The sequence below is a fragment of the Salmo trutta genome, chromosome 12 (genome assembly GCF_901001165.1).
Source record: "Salmo trutta chromosome 12, fSalTru1.1, whole genome shotgun sequence".
Lineage (NCBI taxonomy): Eukaryota > Metazoa > Chordata > Actinopteri > Salmoniformes > Salmonidae > Salmo > Salmo trutta.
Window position 1 is genome coordinate 65,247,838 of NC_042968.1, and position 25,886 is coordinate 65,273,723.

Consider the following 25,886-nt stretch of genomic DNA (forward strand, 5'->3'; position numbering starts at 1 on the left):
ACCCATATGATAACGAAGTCAGCTTCCTCATCGATGCTAACACCCACATGCACTAAAGCTGTGCTCACTTTCTGGGACTTACACTGTCATAGCACGAAAATAGGCAAATGTTAACAATGTGGTTTTCTCAGAAAAGTGTGATAGTGGAAACTAGCTGCTTAGACCTACATAAAACCTTTCTATGGCATTATAATCATGGACTTTCCATTGCGTTTCTTATCTTGCAAACTAGATGATAAGTGATGCCGCCACCCCTCGCTACAGTGAGAACATCGGTGATGGTAGAACGTGAGTTAAAGCCTACGTCCATTTATGTGCGACCGATAGTGGTTAAACCAGAGACAATGTAATAAACCGTTTTTCGTCAAACATTGGAGGCAACAGCAGAATACACCTGGATTTCCCCTACCTGCCTGCGCTCTGTTTGTCAATTCGGCAAATAAACAAATAATCAAGCCTGTTTTCTAAGCGCGTCATGACGCCGACACCAAGATTTTACGTAGCCTACCGCCGCAGTTCACCGGTGCCTCTCCATCTGATCTCTCCTCTCGGTTGCAGAATTCCCCGCCTCCCCTTACTTCAATTTGCGCACCGCGATCTTTAGCAGTGCTACGGATTAATCAGCGGCACATAGACCGTGAACCGGACTGTCCACCAGTGTAGGATTTATTTGTCACGGAAAACACTTCGCACTGAAAACGAGTAGGGGGAATGATGACCAACCCTATGTCCCGGTGTCTGGCTCACGGTTCCTAAAGAAGTCCTCTCAAGGATGCTGCCTTCGAAGCGGATCGAACGACAACCCCGGGCCTCGCTTCTGCCCGGGGTTCTCCTGTGTGTCATTCTCGCCACTGTCAGTGCAAGTATGCCAGGTAAGCATATCGATTTATTACAGCACAAGTGAAACTGTTTACAAATAAACAAATAAAATACAAATATATAGTTTTGTTCTGTCTCATATAAGTTATAGAATTATGCCTTATTATAATGTCTTCGGATTCTCAAAACAGCCTGAATTCAATGTAAAAACAACAGCAAACATAACATATACAATAACATTATTTGGCTGATTATTTTGGGTTGAAAATTGTCTAAAGAGCACTGAAATTGATATGTTTATTGGATATGTTAAGTCAGTTGTGTTTATGTAACGCTCACTGTGCTTAGTGCGTGACTAGGAGTTGTGATCAGCAAACTAAGAAAAGGGAACAAGGAAAGGGAATTCTCAATATACTGTATACCCTAGCAAATGGACGTAGTCTAGCCTATATTGCTTGACATGTGTTGTCATTCATATAACAATCTATCATTTTTAAGTAAATCATTATGTGCAGGCTTAGCCTATACGGCAGATTGTTATTGGAAAAAACACTTCACATTGGGTAAATCTAATCAAACACACTACGTGGTTTTAATTCAAATGTTATTTCCATGAACATGTTCGAAATGTAGACCTCATTTTAAATCACCATTTTATAAGAGAGAGATGAGATTGAAAAGGATGAATTAGAGAATTAAAGATGCATTCTCGTATAATTTCAACCAGTAGTTTTGAAAGTGGTGCTCACGAGTCAAGTGGTCCCGTTTTTTTGTGCGCTACCTCATCCGATTGTGTACCATGTCACCCATTTCATGTGATATGTTACAAATGTAGCAATTTGTATATCATACCATTTTTGCAATTTGTGTGATATGTAAGATCCCAGAGTGCATCTAGAATAGTAATGTCTGGGAGGCGATCCCCCTGCTATGTGACGATATCTGGTGCCAAAGATGAGAGGTACTGACTGACTATGAGAGATAATCTCTCCTGAGCTCTCAACACTAAGGCCATATGAGAAACACAACTGCTAGATACTCTTATACACATAATCTCTTCATTTTACTGGACGGACACACACACACATTATCGTTATCTCACTGACCACTCACACCGCTCAGTCAATCAAATGTATTTTATAAAACCCATTTTACAACAGCAGGTGTCACAAAGTGCTATACAGAAACCCAAAGAGCAAGCAATGCAGATGTAGAAGCACAGTGGCAAGGAAAAACTCCCTAGAAAGACTGAAACCTAGGAAGAAACCTAGAGAGGAACCAGGCTCCGAGGTTTGGCCAGTCCTCTTCTGGCTGTTCCATTTAGGCCAGATCGTTCTTCGAGACGTTTAAACATTCGTAGATGACCGTCAGGTTCAGATAATAACCACAGTGGTTATAGAGATTGTAACTCTATAACACCTCAGGAGTAAATGTCAGTTGGCTTTTAATAGCCAAGCATTCAGAGGTTAAGAGAGAGAGAGAGAGAGAGAGAGAGAGCGATTCGGGAGCATTAGGGCATCCGTAGGCTTCCCAGACGAAACAGTTTGGAAGAGTTTGTGCATATATTATGACACCATTTTGTGACGTTTTTGTTCATTTTGGACCTCGGCAGTTCGGGCACACAACATGTTTTGGGGAGCAAGCCGAAGTTCGGAGCAGACGCATATGAGCCTTCGTCTGTGATTGGTCAACAGTAGGGATTTTTCAATAAAGTCTTTGTCGTCATTCCACGAGACACAAATTTTCACGCACCAAACATCTTAGTTAGATATAAAATCGCGCGACCAAGATCTCTGCAAAAAAGGCTAAATTAATGACAGATTTCTTGATTTATCTTAGATTAATTCTAACTTTTGAGAAAGTGGGAGTGGCTAGGTTGTTGCTACGGTGACTCGAGGAACAAGCTAAATTAACTGCCAGGGTACAATATAATGAACATAACACACCCACAACGTACAACACCGCCAAGACCAAAAGCTCATTTTTTTTAATGAGCAGTAGAAAAACACATGCGGAATTGGTGAGTTCAGGCCAGGGGAGAAGGACTGCCCCCTCTCATTGAGGATTTCAAATTCAAGGCTGACCGGGGTTCTGCAAGCAATGTTTTCAGAAAGCAGGAACCCCCATAAGGGGAGTATGGCGGCTCTTCATGGTCAATATTCGTGGAAATAGATATTTTTTTTAACACAGTCATGGTAACAATACTTGCTTCTATTTCACCCCGTATGTCTTGAACCGATTATTTCCAAAACGCACACAGAAATTTTTTATTTAGCTAGGCAAGTTGGTTAAGAACAAATTCTTATTTGCAATGACGGCCCACACCGGACAAACCTGGACGAAGCTGGGCCAATTGTGCGCCACCTTATGGGACTCCCAATCACGGCCGGTTGTGATACAGCCTGGATTCGAACCAGGGTGTCTGTAGTGACGCCTCTATCACTGAGATGCAGTGCCTTAGATACTCAATGAGAGGGGGCAGCACTGAGCTAGCCTGCAACGTCACTTCCTAGAGTAGCTCACACTGCGCATAAAACGTTTCCAAAAACTCCTCCAAGAAGCAAGATGGTGGTGCACTAAAACAGCAGTTCTTGATCTTCAAATGTGCAACTGAGACTTCATAGATTACGTAACCCCATTGTTTCCTATGACTTCCATTCTTTTTACAAGCCAGTAACTCCGACCCTGTTATAGGGTCAGAGGCAGTGAAATCAAATCAAATGCTATTTGTCACATGCACCGAGTACAACAGGTGTGGACTTTTACAGTGTAGCCCAGTAACGAGTGGAGAGCCAGGCAGAGGCAGCAAGGGTGGTCACTCCAGTGCCTTGACGTTCAATTTCGCACCCCTGGACCTGACTACACTCAATCATAGGGCCTACTGAAGAGATGAGCCTTCAGTAAGGATTAAAGGTCGAGACCGAGTCTGCGTCTCTCACATGGATAGGCAGACCATTCCATAAAAATGGAGCTCTATAGGAGAAAGCCCTGCCTCCAGCTGTTTGCTTAGAAATTCTAGGAACAATAAGGAGGCCTGCGTCTTGTGACCGTAGCGTACGTGTAGGTATGTACGGCAGGACCATCCTCTCTCTGCCCCTTCTTTAACTTCATCCTTCTATGCTGATTCTCCCTGTTGTCATCCGTGTTTTGTTCTTTAAGGTCAGGTATGTCATTGCAGAGGCAGTGCCTTTGTGTGGCTCTCTGGCACTCTTGTCACTAATAGTATTCAGTGATCATTCTCCTGGGGGCTGGCTTGTGTTAGATGGAGAGATTACAGTTTAACTGTTATTGCTAGTCACAAATAACATGTGCACATACGTGCACGCAAGTGCACATACACACAGTGGTGGAAAAAGTACCCAATTGTCATACTTGAGTAAAAGTAAAGATACCATCATAGAAAATGACTCAAGTAAAAGTCACTCAGTAAAATACTTCTTGAGTAGAAGTCTAAAAATATTTGGTTTTAAATATACTTAAGTATCAAAAGTAAAAGTATAAATAATTTCAAATTGCTCATATTAGGCTAACTAGATTTTCTTGTATTTTGTTTTTTAAGGATAGCCAGGGGCACACTCCAATACTGACATAATTTACAAATGAATAATTTGTATTTAGTGAGTCTGCCAGATCAGAGGCAGTAGGGATGACCAGGGATGTTCTCTTGAAGTACGTGAATTGGACCATTTTCCTGTCCTGTTAAGCATTCAAAATGTAATGAGTACTTTTGGGTGTCAAATGTATGGAGTAAAAAATACATTATTTATTTAGTAACTATTTTCTTAACTCTATTGAACTGCATTGTTGGTTAAAGGGCCAAATACACCTGTTGTATTTGACGCATGTGACAAATAACATTTGATTTACATTCGGTAACGGAATTACATCATGGGTTCCTGATATGTACAGTGCATTCGGAAAGTATTCAGACCCCTTGACTTTTTTGTTACGTTAGATTTATTTGAAAATTAATGAAGGTCCCCAAGAACTCAGTGGCCTCCATCATTCTTAAATGGAAGAAGTTTGGAACCACCAAGACTCTTCCGAGAGCTGGCCGCCTGGCCAAACTGAGCAATCGGGGGAAGGGCCTTGGTCAGGGAGGTGACCAAGTACCCAATGGTCACTCTGTCAGAGCTCCAGAGTTCCTCTGTGGAGTTGGGAGAACCTTCCAGAAGGACAACCATCTCTGTAGCACTCCACCAATCAGGCCTTTATGGTAGAGTGGCCAGACGGAAGCCACTCCTCAGTAAAAGGCACATGACAGCCTGCTTGGAGTTTTCCAAAAGGCACCTAAAGGACTCTCAGACCATGAGAAACAAGATTCTCTGATCTGATGAAACCAAGATTGAACTCTTTGGCCTGAATTACAAACGTTACTTCTGGAGGAAACCTGCCACCATCCCTACAGTGAAACATGGTGGTGGGAGCATCATGTTGAAAATAGCTGTGCAGCAACGCTCCCCATCAAACCTGACAGAGCTTGAGAGGATCTTCAGGAAAAATTGGGAGAAACACCCCAAATACATGTGTGCCAAGCTTGTAGCGTCATACCCAAGAAGACTCGAGACTGTAATCGCTGCCAAGGTGCTTCAACAAAGTACTGAGTAAAGGGTCTGAATACTTATGTAAATCATTTTTTTATACATTTGCAATAAATTCTAAAAACCTGTATTTGTTATGTCATTATGATGAATTGTGTGTAGATTGATGAGAATTTTTATTTTTTTAATCCATTTTAGAAAAAGGCTGTAACGTAACAAAATGTGGAAAAAGTCAAGGGGTCTGAATACTTTCCAAATGCACTGTACTATACATAAATGCACAATTATGGATATGAATATCATTCTCTTCATGGTGATGTATCCTGAATAGGTACACAAATGTAAAAATATCCTTCTTTTGCATATTTTGCTGGTATTCTACATACTGGCTATTATTCTAATGAGATCCGCCCCCAAAAAAGACCACATTTGGTTGGTCCGGAGCAGACCAAATCTGATCCAATCATAGACGTCTGTTTCACAAGTTTGGACATCACAGTACAGCACAGTAGAATGGCGTTCTGTAGAGTACAGTACTCTAGTTTCCTGTACTGTACAGTTCTGCACTGTACTTTTCTTTACTCTACTGTATTGTTCTGCACTTTACTGTGCTGTCCAAACTTGTGAAACAGACATCTATGATTGTTTCAGATTTGGTCCGGCCAGAGTGAACTGACCAAATTTCAACTACTTTTCAACCTCAATGGATGTCCGGTGTTGGTCGGTGCTCAGTGGGTGCTTGTTACAGTAAATGGAAAAAGAGTAGGTGGTAGGTATCAGTAAGACCTGGGGAGGTGACATTAACTGGAGAGAGAGAGAGAGAGAGGCTCTAACCACTTCTGGGAAAATTGAAAAACACTAAACAAACAACAACACAAAGAATTATCTATCCAAAATGGAGATGTATGGGTAATCTTTTTGGCCCTATAACAAAGAACAAATAGCAAAAACATATACATGATCAAATACAAATCAACTATTAAAGACTACCAGAACCCATTTGATTCTCCAATTACCTTGAATGAACTACAGGATAAAATAAAAACCCTCCAACCCAAAAAGGCCTGTGGTGTTGATGGTATCCTCAATGAAATGATAAAATATACAGACAACAAATTCCAATTGGCTATACTGAAACTCTTTAACATCATCCTTAGCTCTGGCATCTTCCCCAATATTTGGAACCAAGGACTGATCATCCCAATCCACAAAAGTTGAGACAAATTTGACCCCAATAATTACCGTGGGATATGCGTCAACAGCAACCTTGGGAAAATCCTCTGCATTATCATTAACAGCAGACTTGTACATTTCCTCAGTGAAAACAATGTACTGAGCAAATGTCAAATTGGCTTTTACCAATTTATCGTACGACAGACCACATATTCACCCTGCACACCCTAATTGACAAACAAACAAACCGAAACAAAGGCAAAGTCTTCTCATGCTTTGTTGATTTCAAAAAAGCCTTTGACTCAATTTGGCATGAGGGTCTTCTATACAAATTGATGGAAAGTGGTGTTGGGGGAAAAACATACAACATTATAAAATCCATGTACACAAACAACAAGTGTGCGGTTAAAATAGGCAAAAAATAACATATTTCTTCCCACAGGGCTATGGGGTGAGACAGGGATGCAGCTTAAGCCCCACCCTCTTCAACATATATATCAACGAATTGGTGAGGGCACTAGAACAGTCTGCAGCACCCGGCCTCACCCTACTAGAATCTGTTGTCAAATGTCTACTGTTTGCTGATGATCTGGTGCTTCTGCCAACAAACAAGGAGGGCCTACAGCAGCACCTAGATCTTCTGCACAGGTTCTGCTAGACCTGGGCCCTGATAGTAAATCTCAGTAAGACTAAAATAATGGTGTTCCAAAAAAGGTCCAGTCGCCAGGACCACAAATACAAATTCCATCTAGAGACTGTTGCCCTAGAGCACACAAAAAACTATACATACCTTTGCCTAACAATCAGCGCCACACGGAACTTCCACAAAGCTGTGAACGATCTCAGAGACAAGGCAAGAAGGGCATTCTATGCCATCAAAAGGAACATCAAATTCTACATACCAATTAGGATCTGGCTAAAAATACTTGAATCAGTTATAGAACCCATTGCACTTTATGGTTGTGAGGTCTGGGGTCCGCTCACCAACCAACAATTCACAAAATGGGACAAACACCAAATTGGGACTCTGCATGCAGAATTCGGAAAAAATATCCTCCGTGTTCATCGTAAAACACCAAATAATGCATGCAGAGCAGAATTAGGCCGATACCCGCTAATGATCAAAATCCAGAAAAGAGCCGTTAAATTCTACAACCATCTAAAAGGAAGCGATTCCCAAACCTTCCTTGGAGATGAGTCCCCTAAGCAAGCTGGTCCTGGGGCTCTGTTCACAAACATGCCCCAGGACAGCAACACAATTAGACCCAACCAAATCATGAGAAAACACAAAGATAATTATTTCCAATGTGTCAAGTAATTAACAAAAAAACAGAGCCAACTAGAAAGCTATTTGGCCCTAAACAGAGAGTACACAGTGGCAGAATACCTGACCACTGTGACTGACCCAAACTTAAGGAAAGCTTTGACTATGTACAGACTCAGTGAGCATAGCCTTGCTATTGAGAAAGGCAGACCTAGCTCTCAAGAGAAGACATGCTATGTGCACACTGCCCACAAAATGAGGTGGAAACTGAGCTGCACTTCCTAACCTCCTGCCAAATGTATGACCATATTAGAGACACATATTTCCCTCAGATTACACAGATCCACAAAGAATTCGAAAACAAAGCCAATTTTGATAAACTCCCATATCTACTTGGTGAAATACATCACAGCAGCAAGATTTTGTGACCTGTTTCCACAAGATATGGGTAACTAGTGAAGAGCAAACACCATTGTAAATACAACTGATATTTACAGTATGTTTATTTATTTTCCCTTTAGTACTTTAACCATTTGCACATCGTTACAACACTGTATATACAGTTGAAGACGGAAGTTTACATACACCTTAGCCAAATACATTTAAACTCAGTTTTTCACAATTCCTGACATTTAATCCTAGTAAAAATTAAATGTCTTAGGTCAGTTAGGATCACCACTTTTATTTTAAGAATGTGAAATGTCAGAATTATAGTAGAGTGGTGTATTTCAGCTTTTATTTCTTTCATCACATTCCCAGTGGGTCAGAAGTTTACATACACTCAATTAGTATTTGGTAGCATTGCCTTTAAATTGCTTAACTTGGGTCAAATGTTTCGGGTAGCCTTCCACAAGCTTCCCACAATAAGTTGGGTGAATGTTTGGCCCATTCCTCCAGAGCTGGTGTAACTGAGTCAGGTTTGTAGGCCTCCTTGCTCGCACACGCTTTTTCAGTTCTGCCCCAAAAAATGATATGGGATTGAGGTCAGGGCTTTGTGATGGCCACTCCAACACCTTGACTTTGTTGCCCATTTTGCCACAACTTTGGAAATATGCTTGGGGTCATTGTCCATTTGGAAGACCCATTTGCGACCAAGCTTTAACCTGTTTGGGATAGGGGGCAGTATTGAGAATTTTGGAAAAAATATGTGCCCATTTTTAACTGCCTCCTACACCAACTCAGAAGCTAGAATATGCATATTATTGTTCAGGTTTGGATAGAAAACACTATGAATTTTCTAAAACTGTTTGAATGGTGTCTGTGAGTATAACAGAACTCCTATGGCAGGCAAAAACCTGACAAGGTTTCATGCAGGAAGTACCCTGTCTGACAAGGAGTCGTGCGTCTTGCATCGGTTTATTGAAAAGTAAGGATCTTAGCTGTAACGTGACAATTCCCAGGGCTCCGATAGGCTCTCAGAACCCGGGAAATACCTGAAGGTTGACGAGGCAGCCTCAGGCTGAAACACATTATCGCCTTTGGTAAGTGGCGGATCAGAGGACCTTTGAATGAGGCGCGTGCACGATTCGCTCCTGAGGAGAAATTTAATTCGGCTGTTTAGGCTCAATGCATATTCCCGGTCGGAATATTATCGCTTTTCTACGAGATAAATGGCATAAAAATTGGTTTTAAACAGCGGTTGACATGCTTCGAAGTACGGTAATGGAATATTTAGAAATTTTTTGTCACGCCAATGCGCCATGCGAGAGACCGTGATGTAGCATTCTGATAGTGTCTAGAACTCACGAACATATATAACGATGGATTATTTGGGACCAAACCAACATTTGTTATTGAAGTAGAAGTCCTGGCAGTGTATTCTGACGAAGAACAAGCAAGGTAAGAACATTTTTCTTATAGGAAATGTGATTTTGGTGGAGGCTGACCTGGGTGGGTGTCTAAATAGCTAGCCCTGTGATGCCGGGCTATGTACTTAGATTATTGCAAAATGTGCTTAATCCGAAAAGCTATTTTAAAATCGGACATATCGAGTGCTTGCAAGCCTCCCCCTTTTTCCCCCAAACACAGCGATGGTCATTATGGCCAAACAGTTCTATTTTTGTTTCATCAGACCAGAGGACATTTCTCCAAAAAGTACGATCTTTGTCCCCATGTGCAGTTGCAAACCGTAGTCTGGCTTTTTTACGGCGGTTTTGGAGCAGTGGCTTCTTCCTTGCTGAGCGGCCTTTCAGGTTATGTCAATATAGGACTCGTTTTACTGTGGATATAGATCCTTTTGTACCTGTTTCCTCCAGCATCTTCACAAGGTCCTTTGCTGTTCTGGGATTGATTTTCACTTTTCACACCAAAGTACGTTCATCTCTAAGAGACAGAACGCATCTCCTTCCTGAGCGGTATGACGACTGCGTGGTCCCATGGTGTTTATACTTGCGTACTATTGTTTGTACAGATGAACGTGGTACGTTCAGGCGTTTGATGAACCAGACTTGGATGAACCAGACTTGTGGAGGTCTACAATTTATTTTTTATTTTCATTTTCCCATGATGTCAAGCAAAGAGGCTGAGTTTGAAGGTAGGCCTTGAAATACATCCACAGGGACACCTCCAATTGACTCAAATGATGTCAATTAACCTATCATCAGAAGCTTCTAAAGCCGTGACATCATTTTCTGGAATTTTCCATGCTGTTGAAAGGCACAGTCAACTTAGTGTATTTAAACTTCTGACCTACTAGAATTGTGATACAGTGAATTATAAATGAAATAATCTGTCTGTAAACAATTGTTGGAAAAATGACTTTTGTCATGCACAAAATAGATGTCCTAACCGACTTTCCAAAACTATAGTTTGTTAACACGAAATGTGTGGAGTGGTTGAAAAACTAGTTTTAACCTTTAGGGGCTATGTGGGACGCAAGCGTGCCACCCCTGGTACACCCTATCAACAACAGGTGAAATATCAAGAGCGCCAAATTTGAAAACAATTAAATGTCATAATTCAAATTTCTCAAACATACAACTATCTTACACCCTTTGAAAGATAAACATCTCCTTAATCTAACCACGTTGTCCGATTTCAAAAAGGCTTTACGGCGAAAGCATAAAGTTAGATTATGTTAGGAGAGTACATTGACAATAGCTGTGTGTAATGTTTTGTCAATTCAAAGACAGGCGTCACCAAAAGCAGAAAACCAGCTAAAATTATGCACTAACCTTTGACAATCTCCATCAGATGACACTCATAGGACATTATGTTAGACAATACATGCATTTTTAGTTCTATCAAGTTCATATTTATATCCAAAAACAGCGTTTTACTATGGCGTTGATGTTCAGGAAATTGTTTCCCTCCAATAACTGGCAGTCAAATCAGCACAACAAATTAAATAATTACTATTCGAAAACATTGGTAAAATATTATATTGTCATTCAAAGAATTATAGATTTACATCTCGTGAACGCAACCGGATTGCCAGATTTAAAAATAACCTTACTGGGAAATCACACTTTGCAATAATCTGAGCACTACGCCCAGAAGAATACGCTTTGCGATACAGACTAACCGCCATGTTGGAGAGATCTAAAATCGAAAAATACTATGTAAATAATCCATTACCTTTGATTCTCTTCATCAGATGTCAATTCCAGGAATCCCAGGTCCATAACGAATGTAGTTTTGTTCGAAAAAGCTCATAATTTATGTCCAAAAAGCTCCGTGTTGTTAGCACATGATCTATGCCCGCCGGACTTCACTTCATGAACGAGGGGGGAAAAAAATATTTACGTTCGTTCAAACATGTCAAACGTTGTATAGCATAAATCATTAGTGCCTTTTTTAACCAGAACATGAATAACATTCAAGGCGGACGATTGCATTCTCTTTTAAAACGTATTGGAACGAGAGTACCCAACATGAACTCGCGCGCCAGAGTCTAATCGGCCACCACCGTTCCATGGCTCTTGTTCGGTCAGATCTCACAGTAGAAGACTCAAAACACTTTGTAAAGACTGGTGACATCTAGTGGAAGCCATAGGAAGTGCTCAAAGATTAATAAGCCCCTGTGTGTTTCAATGGCATAGGCTTAAAGGTAATTCAACACATCAGGTATCCACTTCCTGTCAGAATTTGTCTCAGGGTTTTGACTGCCATATGAGTTCTGTTATACTTACAGACACCATTCAAACAGTTTTAGAAAATTCAGAGTGTTTTCTATCCAAACCTGAACAATAATATGCATATTCTAGCTTCTGAGTTGGTGTAGGAGGCCGTTAAAAATGGGCACATATTTTTTTCAAAATTCTCAATACATCCCCCTAGCCCTAAGAAGTTTTTAATGACTCCAACCTAAGTGTATGTAAACCTCCGACTTAATTTGTAATGTCTTTATTATTTTGGAACTTCTGTGAGTGTAATGTTTACTGTTCGTTTTTATTGTTTATTTCACTTTTGTATATTATCTACTTCACTTGCTTTGGCAATGTTAACATATGTTTCCCATGCCTATAAAGCCCATAGAGAGAGGTTCTCCAGATTGTTTTCATAGTCTTATTTTGGCCACCAGATGACAGAAGGAGAAATAAAACAGTTATGAACTGAACATAACAGTATGCCAGTGGAAGGGAGGACAGTAGGCCCACCCACTGGGGAGCCAGACCCAGCCAATCAGAATGAGTTTTTCTCCACAAAAGGGCTTTATTACAGACAGAAATACTCCTCAGTTTCGTCAGCTGTCTGGGTGGCTGGTCTCAGATGATCCCGCAGGTGAAGCATCCGGATGTGGAGGTCCTGGGCTGGCGTGGTAACACGTGGTCTGTGGTTGTGAGGCGGGTGGACCTTCCGCCAAATTCTCTAAAACGACGTTGGGATATGGTAGAGAAATTAACATTCAATTCTCTGGCAACAGCTCTGGTGGACATTCCTGCAGTCAGCATGTCAATTGCACGCTCCCTCAAAACATGAGACATCTGTGGCATTGTATTGTTTGACAAAACTGTACATTTTAGAGTGGCCTTTTATTGTCCACAGCACAAGGTGCATCCATCTAATGATAATGCTGTTTAATCAGCTTCTTGATATGCCACACCTGTCAGGTGGATGGATTATCTTGGAAAAGGAGAAATGCTCACTAACAGGGATGTAAACAAATTTGTGCACACAATTTGAGAGAAATAAGCTTTTTTTTGCATATGGAACATTTCTGAGATTTTATTTCAGCTCATAAACATGAGACCAAGAATTTACATGTGTCTCACTGGGCCATGGCTCCGGCAGACCTGCTCTCACTTGGGGCCAAAGCCAGGCCACTGGTACTTTTCAGCCACATTTACATAACAATGGCTAACTGTAAACTTTAACACCTTCTCAGAAAGCAACTGTTTTGATTATGCAGAGGTTATTGATTCTGCTCTTCACAAGTCCACACTGTCAGCCCTAGCTACGGAAAAACAAGGGTGTAGACACTAGTGTAACACTGGTGTTATAGTCGAAAAGCGGCATAAGTGCCCGAATGCTGTTACTAACTGCTCTGAGATCAGTTAAGCTCAGGAGGGGTCAGAAGACTGTGATTCAGTAATAAAGCTGGATTGAGGAACCTGGCAGTGAAATGACATAAATCCTGGTCTTGAACCCACATGGCAGCAGGCACTAAGCCTATAAAGACTGTCCGCAGACCTCCGAGAGCGGGTTAGAACTATTCTGCAGCTACTGGTGCGTTAATATGTCATGTTTCATTTATAAGCTAGAACTCATTCTTCATTATTACCCTGGCCAAATGTGAGCTAAAAAGGTCCTACTTTTTCCGAGATTAGGTATAATATAAGGAAATGTTCTACACGTCCATAGATGCAGAGAAAGAGAAAATGAGGAAGACTATACAGTTGAGGGGTTGCTCTCAGAAAGATTCCTTTGAAATAAATGTTGCACTTTAGAAATCTCTTACGTAACAACCAGAAAGGAGGTATTATCGATCTGTTTTCCTTGGTTCCTTTTCCTTATTGCATTCCTCCTGAACAAATGTTGTTTGGTCGGTCTATGGGGTAAGGAGGAAGAAAGGAAGATTTTTTTCACAACACAGGGACTTGTTGCCGTGGCAACTCTGAAGCCTCACTGCAGACCAGGCGAGCAAGTTTCTCCCAGCCAGCCCAGGGGAAATCATTACACAGACTCTCAGTGAAATTGTAGCTGGCAATGTGATTCCGACTATTGATCCAGAGATATTTAACCAGACTTAACACATTGCATGAATCAATGCTGTCTATATTGTGCTGTAGGGTTTCTCCTAATCTCACTGTCCTCTGAGAGAGAGAGAGAGAGAGAGAGAGAGATGTAAAAAAAGGGAGAGAATGACAAGACAGTGAAGGCTAGCTGTATTTGTGGTAGTCACTGCTGTCATGGTGCAGATGAACAGGCTGTGTCTGTGTGTCCCATGTTCTGTTATCTGTTCTGGTTCTCACCCTAGCTAATAACCAGGTCATTAGCCTAATGGACATTGCTAATAACTGGCTGTGTCAGACATTATGGAAATGGTTTTCTGTGTGTGTGTGTGAAAAGAGAGAGAGAGAGGGGAGCAAGAGATAGGGAGGAGGAAAGACATGTACAGTAGGAAAGTTATCAGTGATGCACAGCAGAGAAAGAGTCTGACCCGGCTTCACCCCTTTCTGTGGAACTGCGAAGTCGTGTGTCAGTCAAAGCCACTATTCAGGAACAAATTCTTTCACTTGTCTGATAACACTTCCTTGTCATTTTTTGCCTTGTCACCCCCACACGGTGAGTGACTGTAATTATGTCTGTCTTCTACTGAACAAAAATATAAATGCAACATTTTTTTTTTCACCTTTATTTAACCAGGTAGGCAAGTTGAGAACAAGTTCTCATTTACAATTGCGACCTGGACAAGATAAAGCAAGCAGTTTGACACACAACAACACAGAGTTACACATGGAGTAAAACAAACATACAGTCAATAATATAGTAGAAAAATAAGTCTATATACAATGCGAGCAAATGAGGTGAGATAAGGGAGGTAAAGGCAAAAAAGGCCATGGTGGCAAAGTAAATACAATATAGCAAGTAAAACACTGGAATGGTAGATTTGCAGTGGAAGAAAGTGCAAAATATAAATAGAAATGGGGTGCAAAGGAGCAAAATAAATAAATAAATACAGTAGGGGAAGAGGTAGTTGTTTGGGCTAAATTATAGATGGGCTATGTACAGGTGCAGTGATCTGTGAGCTGCTCTGACAGCTGGTGCTTAAAGCTAGTGAGGGAGATAAGTGTTTCTAGTTTTAGAGATTTTTGTAGTTCGTTCCAGTCATTGGCAGCAGAGAACTGGAAGGAGAGGTGGCCGAAGGAGGAATTGGCTTTGGGGGTGACCAGAGAGATATACCTGCTGGAGCGCGTGCTACAGGTGGGTGCTGCTATGGTGACCAGCAAGCTGAGATAAGGGGGAACTTTACCTAGCAGGGTCTTGTAGATGACCTGGAGCCAGTGGGTTTGGCGACGAGTATGAAGCGAGGGCCAGCCAACGAGACCGTACAGGTCGCAGTGGTAGGTAGTATATGGGGCTTTGGTGACAAAACGGATGGCACTGTGATAGACTGCATCCAATTTATTGAGTAGGGTATTGGAGGCTATTTTGTAAATGACATCGTCGAGGATCGGCAGGATGGTCAGTTTTACAAGGGTATGTTTGGCAGCATGAGTGAAGGAGGCTTTGTTGCGAAATGGGAAGCCAATTCTAGATTTAACTTTGGATTGGAGATGTTTGATGTGAGTCTGGAAGGAGAGTTTACAGTCAAAGTGTTGGTCCCATGTTTCACGAGCTCCAATAAAAGATCCCAGATGTTTTTTTACATCCCTGTTAGTGAGCATATCTACCAAGACAATCTATCCACCTGACAGGTGTGGTATAACAACAAAATTATCAAACAGCATTATCATTGTTGAGCTGAATATCAGGAGTGAGTCAAAGAACTACACTTCCCAGAGTGCACCAGCAGCAGCAAACCGGCTGCTTGTCACCTGATCAATCATTTTCACTTATTTGGAGCACCTGTGAAGGCATGGAGGGCGTCAGTCATTCAGAAGAACAAACTTCAGAGGGAAAACTCCAAGTTCACTCACAGGTTCAGTCCAAAGACGCCAATGGTAAAAGGCTTAAATGATTAATTCATCTTAGTTATTTAGAATGTTATTTAAATGTTTAAACTAATTTAAGTTCATTAAAATGTTTTATTAAGATGGTAACTTTTTGTTCTGTCTTTAAAGGTTTACAACCTAATTTACTGGCTAATTTACTGGCTAAATTACTGGACAGACCAACCAACTGAAGGCAAACTAAAAATAAAAAAGATTGAGTTGAAAAATTGAGTTGTCCCTGTGTCCTTTGGATGGTGAACAAGAGGAGGACTTGACAATCATTACACAGATGCACGTTGTGCTGGGGACAATAAAAGGCTACTCTAAAATGTGCAGTTTTGTCACACAACACAATGCCACAGATGTCTTACGTTTTGAGGGAGTGTGCAATTGGCATGTTGACTGCAGGAATGTCCAACAGAGCTGTTGCCAGAGAATTTAATGTGTATTTCTCTACCATAAGCCACCTTCAATGTCGTTTTAGAAAATTTGGCAGTACGTCCAACCAGCCTCACAACCGCAGGCCACGTGTAATCACGCCAGCCCAGGACCTCCACATCCAGCTTCATTACCTGCGGGATCGTCTGAGACCAGTCATCAGGACAGCTGAAACTGTGTGTTTGTACAACTGAAGAATTTCTGCTCAAGCAGTCAGAAACCATCTCTGGGAAGCTCATCTGCGTACTCATCGACACTGGCACGCTGGAGAAGTGTGCTCTTCATGGATGAATCCCAGTTTCAACTGTACCGGGAAGATGGCAGACAGCAAGTAAGGCTTTGTGTGGGCAATCGGTTTTCTGATGTCATGTTGTGAACAGAGTGCCCCATGGTGGCAGTGGGGTTATGGTATGTTCAGGCATAAGCTATAGACAACGAAGACAATTGCATTTTATCGATGGATATTTGAATGCACAGAGATACCATGACAAGTCCTGAGGCCCATTGTCATGCCATTCATCCCCCGCCATCACCTTATGTTTGAGCATGATAATGCACGGCCCCATGACACAAGGATCTGTACACAATTCCTGGAAGCTGGAAATATCCCAGTTCTTCCATGGCCTGCATACTCACCAGACATGTCACTCGTTGAGCATGTTTGGGGTGCTCTGGATCGACGTGTATGACAGCATGTTCTAGTTCCCGCCAATATCCAGCAACTTCGCACAGCTGGGCCTCCCGAGTGGCAGAGTGGTCTAAGGCACTGCATCGCAGTGCTAGCTGTGCGACTAGAGATTCTGGGTTCGAGTCCAGGCTTTGTCGCAGCCGGCCGCGACTGGGAGACCCATGGGGCGGCACACAATTGGCCCAGCGTCGTCCAGGTTAGGGGAGGGTTTGGCCGACAGGGATGTCCTTGTCCCATCGCACACTAGCGACTCCTGTGGCGGGCCGGACGCAGTGCACACTGACACGGTCGCCAGGTGCACAGTGTTTCCTCCGACACGTTGGTGCAGCTGGCTTCTGGTGTAAGTGGGCAATGTGTCAAGAAGTAGTGCGGCTTGGTTGTGTTTCGGAGGACCCACGACTGTGTACCTTCGTCTCTCCTAAGTCCGTACGGGAGTTGCAGCGATGAGACAAGACTGTAACTACCAATTGGATACCACGAAATTAGGGAGAAAACGGGGTAAAAAAAACTAAACTTTGTACAGCCATTGAAGAGGAGAGCGACAACATACACAGGCCACAATCAACAGCCTGATCAACTCTATGCGAAGGAGATGTGTCATGCTGCATGAGGCAAATGGTGGTCACATGAGATACAGACTGGTTTTCTGATCCACGCCCCTACTTTTAAAAAAAGGTATACATATTTGTATTTCCAGTCATGTGAAATCCATAGATTAGGGCCTAATTAATTTATTTCCTTATATGAACTGTAACTCAGTAAAATCTTTGAAATTGTTGCATGTTGCGTTTATATTTTTGTTCGGTGTAGTTGTGAGGCTTTGTGTGTGACTGTGTGCATCTGCTTCCACTCTAAAGTTGCAGTGTGAGCCTCAAGGGCCTCTTCAACACTTTTGAAGGACTTAACAAGAAAGCGCTATTGCAACAGAGTCTCTTGTCAGGCTTTTTTCACAGAAGATAAATCAAATCAAATTTTCTGTCACATGCTTCGTAAACAACAGGTGCAGACTTGCTCTGCAACAGCCCTTCCGTTTCCTGAAGTCCACTATCAGCTCCTTTGTCTTGCTGACGTTGAGGGAGAGGTGATTGTCCCCTATATAGGCTTTCTCATCGGTGATCAGGCCTACCACCGCTGTGTCATCTGCAAACTTAATGATGGTGTTGGAGTCGTGTGCGGCCACGCAGTCGTGGGTGAACAGGGAGTACAGGAAGGGACTAAGCACGCACCTTTGAGGGGGCCCCGTTTTGAGGGTTAGCGTGGCAGATGTGTTATTGACTACCCTCATCACCTGGAGGCAGCCTGTCAGGAAGTCCAGGATCTAGTAGCAGAGGGAGGTGTTTAGTCCCGGGTCTTTAACTTAGTGATGAGCTTGGAGGGTGCAATGGTGTTGAACGCTGATAAGGTATTTGTTCACCTATATCAGGGTCATGGTTAAATCACCAGACTGAACCTGTATCCTGAGAATAGGAACAACTTGTTTTGATAGGGACTTTTTTCCACTCGTTTCAAATTGCACGCCCCTCCCTTTATTGTTGCCATATACTTTTAACCCTGTGGAGCCCTGGTGCCGTTTGATACCCATCCCACGATACATGCTTCCATTAATATGATGAGTGTAGACGGCCAGCTCTAACTTATACAGTTAGGCCTATTATGTTCTATTTGCAGTCACAAGGTTTGAATGGGATAAGGGTGCTTCAAACCTTTAATGCTGATTGGCTGACAGCCATGGTATATCAGACCGTATACCATGGGTATGGCAAAACATTTATTTGTATTGCTCTAATTACGTTGGTAACCAGTTTATAATAGCAATAAGGCACCTTGTGGGTTTTTGGTATATGGCCAATATACCAGGGCTAAGGGCTGTGTCCAAGCATTCCGCGTTGCGTCGTACATAAGAGAACAGCCCTTAGCCGTGGTATATTGGCCATATACCACACCTCCTCGTGCCTTATTGCTTAAATGAATAATACTCTTTGTGAGTGCTGGCTGTCTGGTGTAGTTGGATAACTCATGGGATTCACACCTATTACCTATGTTCCTGTTTTGAGATGAGAATTTTTAATTGGGCTGCAAAAAATGCCCTGTCATTGCTGGGTAAAATATTAACAGTGACACTTACTATACAGACGTATGCATGTGCGTCCATTAGATTGTCTCAGACAGACATAGTCGTATCCACCGCAAAGGTCTCTTCAGTCTATGCTGATGCTGCTATCTGCAGCCACTTACATTTACATTTACATTTTAGTCATTTAGCAGACGCTCTTATCCAGAGCGACTTACAGTAGTGAATACATACATTTCATTTCATGCATTTCTTTTTTGTACTGTCTTCATTATGTAACCCCCAACTTCTATCAACCAGTCCAACTAAGCCCTAGCAGTGACAGATAGATGGTTAGTTTGACTTGGGAGCATTTCCATACAGGATTTACCCCAGTGTTTTAACCAAGGCTCAGACTTTTCTGTTTCCATCGACACGGGCGGACAAGTACAGTTACAGTTGGGGTCTATCCGAAATGGGACCCGGTTTCCTGTACAGTGCACTACTTTCTTTTGATCAGGGCCCGTAGAGTCCTGGACTATATACAATGCCTTGCAAAAGTATTTCTTCACATGTTATTGTGTTACAAAGTGGGATTAAAATTGATTTAATTGTCTTTTTTCTTTGTCAACCATCTACACAAAATACTCTGTAATGTCAATGTGAAAGAAAAATCCTATATATTTTTTAAATATAAATTAAAAAAATATCGGACCCTTCGTTTAGGCAAGCCTAAATTATTCAGCACTAACATTTTGCTTAGCAGATCACAAAATAGGTTACATGGACTCACTCTGTGTGAAATAATAAGGCTTGACGTGATTTTTGAACGACTAACCCATTTCTCTGTCCCCCATACATAAAACATCTGTAAGGTTCCTCAGTCAAGTATTGAATTTCAAGCACAGATTCCACAACAAAAACCAGTGAGCTTTTCAAAAGCCTCTTAAAGAAGGGCAGCGATTGGTAGATGGGTAACAATAACAAATCAGACATTGAGTATCTCTTTAAGCCTGTTCAAGTTAATAATTATGCTGTGGATTATGTATTAAACCACCCAGACACATCAAAGATAGTAATCTTCTGAACTGAGCTGCAGGACAGGAATTCAACTGCTCGGGGATGTGACCATGAGGCCATTGGTGATTTTATAACAGCTACAGAGTTAAATGGCTGAGATAGAACTGAGGATGGATCAACAACATTGTAGTGACTCACAATAATGACCTAAATGAAAGAATAAAAATATTCCAAAACATCCATCTTGTATGCAACAAGGTACTAAAGTAATACTGCAAAAAAACACAGCAAAGCAATACACTTTTTGGTCTAAATGCAAAGCCTTATGTTTGGTGCAAACACAACACAACACTGAGTAACTGCCTCCTTATTTTCTAGCATGGTGGCTGCATCATGGTATGGGTATGCTTGGCATTGGCAAAGACTGGGGAGTTTTTCATGGAGCTAAGCACAGGCCAAATCCTACAGGAAAACCTGCTTCAGTCTGCTTTCCACCAGACATTGGAAGAGTAATTCACCTTTCAGCAGGATAATAACCTAAAACACAAGGCCAAATCTACACTGGAGTTGCTTACCAAGAAGACAGTGACGGTTTCTGAGTGGCCAAGTTACAGTTTTGACAACAATCTGCTTGAAAATCTATGGCAGGTTTAGAAAATTGCTGTTCAGCCATGAACCCAAACATCTTGACAGAGCTTGAAGATTGTTTTTAAGAATAATGGGCAAATATTGCACAATCCAGGGGTGCAAAGCTCTTAGAGACTTACCCAGAAAGACTCACAGCTGATTCTAACATGTATTGACTCAGGAAGCTGAATACTTATGCAACGACTATGTTTTAGTTATACAATTACAATTAAATACATTTTAAACCACTTTGTAACACAATAACATTTTAAGAAATCCAAGGGGTCTGAATACTTTTTCAAGGAACTGCAAGGCCCCTAATTTAGAAACAGCCTATAATCCCACAGGCCCCCCCAAAAATAAGAAACTAACACCCTTGCTTTTCTTGCACCAACACTCACACTTGTCTTTTGTTACTAGCTGCTTTTATGGAACATTTGCTTACATTGACCGTGATATGTTGTTGTCTCACCTAGCTACCTTAAGATGAACGCATTACTTGTAAATCGCTCTGGATAGGTGCCATTTTCCAGCTTTTCTCGTGACATCTGATCGTGCCTCATTAAGTCAATAAAAAGTCAACGGTGCCACGTCAGGGCCTTTTCCCATCTGGTGCAATAGATTGCCACGGCACTGTTTGCTTCTCTGCCCTTCTTGGAACTGTTTACGATTACACAGCCTGGCAGGCACCAGATGGCTTGAATAGTAATTTTTCATGTTGTACATTGAGTTTTTTTTATTTTATTTGTATTTATTGAAACTTTATTTAACTAGGCAAGTCAGTTAAGAACAAATTCTTATTCACAATGACGGCCTAGGAACAGTGGGTTAACTGCCTTTGTTCAGGGGCAGAACGACAGATTTTTACCTTGTCAGCTCGGGGATTCGATCTAGCAACCTTTCGGGTTTCTGGCGTTACATAACTGTATTTACACCTCGCTGGTCCCACCTGACCGAATGACCTAATGGTTCTCTCTTTCTCTCTCTCGCTTACTCTTTCATTCTCTCTCTCTCTCTCTCATGCTCTTTCCAACCAGCTCTTCTGTCGCAGGTTTAATAAAGTGCCTTAGGTGATTCATACTATCCTCCTTTATTTGCTTTATGCTGCGGTACCTTGGGCAGATGATGCACTTGTCTCTTAATTCACTATCTCCATTACAGTGAATAATTCACAGCTGGGAAAGATGCACTTGGAGGTGTGTGGGTGTGTATATGTGTTAAGTGTAAAGATCACAGTCCCTGGGGCTGCAATTGTCTGTGCAACATTAACTTCCCACATTATGGGAAAACAGCCTGCACTGCTGCATGTGAACTATGCTTCACAAGCTTCCCACAATAAGTTGGGTGAATTTTGGCCCATTCCTCCTGACAAAGCTGGTGTAACTGAGTCAGGTTTGTAGGCCTCCTTGCTCGCACACGCTTTTTCAGTTCTGCCCAAAAAAATTATCTGGGATTGAGGTCAGGGCTTTGTGATGGCACCTCCAATACCTTGACTTTGTTGTCCTTAAGCCATTTTGCCACAACTTTGGAAGTGTGCTTGGGGTCATTGTCCATTTGGAAGACCCATTTGTGACCAAGCTTTAACTTCCTGACTGATGTCTTGAGATGTTGCATCAATATATCCACATCATTTTCCTTCCTCATGATGACATCTATTTTGTGAAGTGCACCAGTCCCTCCTGCAGCAAAGCACCCCCACAACATGATGCTGCCACCCCCGTGCTTCACGGTTGGGATGGTGTTCTTCGGCTTGCAAGCTTCCCCCTTTTTCCCCCAAACATAACGATGGTCATTATGGCCAAACAGTTCTATTTTTGTTTCATCAGACCAGAGGACATTTCTCCAAAAAGTACGATCTTTGTCCCCATGTGCAGTTGCAAACCGTAGTCTGGCTTTTTTACGGCGGTTTTGGAGCTGTGGCTTCTTCCTTGCTGAGCGGCCTTTCAGGTTATGTCGATATAGGACTCGTTTTACTGTGGATATAGATCCTTTTGTACCTGTTTCCTCCAGCATCTTCACAAGGTCCTATGCTGTTGTTCTGGGATTGATTTTCACTTTTCGCACCAAAGTACGTTCATCTCTAGGAGACAGAACGCGTCTCCTTCCTGAGCTGTATGATGGCTGCATGGTCCCATAGTGTTTATACTTGCGTACTATTGTTTTAACAGATGAACGTGGTAGCTTCAGGCATTTGGAAATTGCTCCCAAGGATGAACCAGACTTGTGAAGGTCTACATTTTCTTTCTGAGGTCTTGGCTAGTTTCTTTTGATTTTCCCATGATGTCAATCAAAGAGGCACTGAGTTTGAAGGTAGGCCTTGAAATACATCCACAGGTACACCTCCAATTGACTCAAATGATGTCAATTAGCCTATCAGAAGCTTCTAAAGCCATACCATAATTTTCAGGAATTTGCCAAGCTGTTTGAAGGCAGAGTCAACTTAGTGTATGTAAACTTCTAACCCACTGAAATTGTGATACAGTGAATTATAAGGGAAATAATCTGTAAACAATTGTTGGAAAAATGACTTGTGTCATGCACAAAGTAGATGTCCTAACTGACTTTCCAAAACTATAGTTTGTTAAGGAGAAATGTGTGGAGTGGTTGAAAAACGAGTTTTAATGACTCCAACCTAAGTGTATGTAAACATCCGACTTCAACTGTATTTGATACCATATCTATTCTAAGTAAAACTGATTTGCTAACCATAATGACCTAAACCAAGCCAGACAGAAAGATGTGATAAGGAGCAGTAGAGATAAATGGGTGTGTCATTTGATTAAGGAAATAGTTCCTTGTCTAAAGACTCACTGCGTTGTTGTGCCGTGATCTGGGTCCTATTGTGTGACACCTTATCTGGGTCGTCTTGGCTCTTTGCTCTTCCTTGATCTGTAGATTTGTTTGATCAAACAGTCTGAGAAGACAAATTATCTGGCACAATTTGATGAAAGGAACCATGGATGGAGAGAGGTGGACAAACAGAGATTAAATGGAGGGAAGGAGGGATTAAGAGACTTCAAAGGGCAGGATACGTGGCCTCCTGCAGTGTATTGAGTTATGAGGGTCAACATGTAGGTGGCTTCACTGTGACAGACTGACTGACTCCATTGGGCAGGACAACTGGGGGAGCTGTAGCCAGAAGCCACATCACATGTGGGAGCAGTGAGCAGTGCTCCTGGGTAACATAAGCACGGTCACCTTCAGGACAGGCCACTGAGAAAGGCTGGAGGTGGGCGGTGCAGTGGGGCACTCCTTGAGAGAAGACACCAATCCTTTCATACACACACACACACACACACACGTAATAATCAGATTGACATAAACACATACTCAGACTCTCTCACACGCACGTGCACACACTAACACATACCATCACATACAAACTCAGACTAATACGATCACATGAGTAGATATACAGATTATATTTATCTTTCTCTCGCTTTGTCCCTCGAGGGCAATTACATACACTCAAATTCTATCACATACAGACATCATCTCACATACCCACCACCTAGACACGATCTTCTACAATAGGGAGTTTGGTAGATGAGACGTGGAAGGATCAGAGGAGAGGAATATTAGGGAGAGTGGCACGTGCCAGGCCAAAACACGACAGATTACAAAGAGAGGGAGGGAGGAGGAGAATATGAATTTAATCCAGGATGGAGGGATGGAGGAGGAGAATATGAATTTAATCCAGGATGGAGGAGGAGAATATGATTTTAATCCAGGATGGAGGGATGGAGGAGGAGAATATGAATTTAATCCAGGATAGAGGGATGGAGGAGGAGAATATGAATTTAATCCAGGATGGAGGGATGGAGGAGGAGAATATGAATTTAATCCAGGATGGAGGGATGGAGGAGGAGAATATGAATTTAATCCAGGATGGAGGGATGGAGGAGGAGAATATGAATTTAATCCAGGATGGAGGGATGGAGGAGGAGAATATGAATTTAATCCAGGATGGAGGGATGGAGGAGGAGGATATGAATTTAATCCAGGATGGAGGAGGAGAATATGAATTTAATCCAGGATGGAGGGATGGAGGAGGAGAATATGAATTTAATCCAGGATGGAGGAGGAGAATATGATTTTAATCCAGGATGGAGGGATGGAGGAGGAGAATATGAATTTAATCCAGGATAGAGGGATGGAGGAGGAGAATATGAATTTAATCCAGGATGGAGGGATGGAGGAGGAGAATATGAATTTAATCCAGGATGGAGGAGGAGAATATGAATTTAATCCAGGATGGAGGGATGGAGGAGGAGAATATGAATTTAATCCAGGATGGAGGGATGGAGGAGGAGAATATGAATTTAATCCAGGATGGAGGAGGAGAATATGAATTTAATCCAGGATGGAGGAGGAGAATATGAATTTAATCCAGGATGGAGGAGGAGAATATGAATTTAATCTAGGATGGAGGGATGGAGGAGGAGAATATGAATTTAATCCAGGATGGAGGGATGGAGGAGGAGAATATGAATTTAATCCAGGATGGAGGGATGGAGGAGGAGAATATGAATTTAATCCAGGATGGAGGGATGGAGGAGGAGAATATGAATTTAATCCAAGATGGAGGAGGAGAATATGAATTTAATCCAGGATGGAGGAGGAGAATATGAATTTAATCCAGGATGGAGGGAGGGAGGAGGAGAATATGAATTTAATCCAGGATGGAGTGATGGAGGAGGAGAATATGAATTTAATCCAGGATGGAGGGAGGGAGGAGGAGAATATGAATTTAATCCAGGATGGAGGGATGGAGGAGGAGAATATGAATTTAATCCAGGATGGAAGGATGGAGGAGGAGGATATGAATTTAATCCAGGATGGAGGAGGAGAATATGAATTTAATCCAGGATGGAGGGATGGAGGAGGAGAATATGAATTTAATCCGGGATGGAGGAGGAGAATATGAATTTAATCCAGGATGGAGGGATGGAGGAGGAGGATATGAATTTATTCCAGGATGGAGGAGGAGAATATGCATTTAATCCAGGATGGAGGAGGAGAATATGAATTTAATCCGGGATGGAGGAGGAGAATATGAATTTAATCCAGGATGGAGGGATGGAGGAGGAGAATATGAATTTAATCCAGGATGGAGGGAGGGAGGAGGAGAATATGAATTTAATCCAGGATGGAGGGATGGAGGAGGAGA

General features: G+C 42.0%; 1 protein-coding gene across 1 annotated transcript in view; it reads left to right on the forward strand.

The window, feature by feature from the left end:
- Positions 1 to 513: 513 nt before the first annotated feature.
- Positions 514 to 25,886, forward strand: part of npdc1a (neural proliferation, differentiation and control, 1a) — a 44,761-nt gene continuing 19,388 nt past the window's right edge. Inside the window, exon 1 of the mRNA XM_029769161.1 lies at positions 514 to 872. Within this exon, the coding sequence (XP_029625021.1) occupies positions 773 to 872 (100 nt within the window). The 5' untranslated portion in view covers positions 514 to 772. The remainder of the gene's footprint in view (positions 873 to 25,886) is intronic.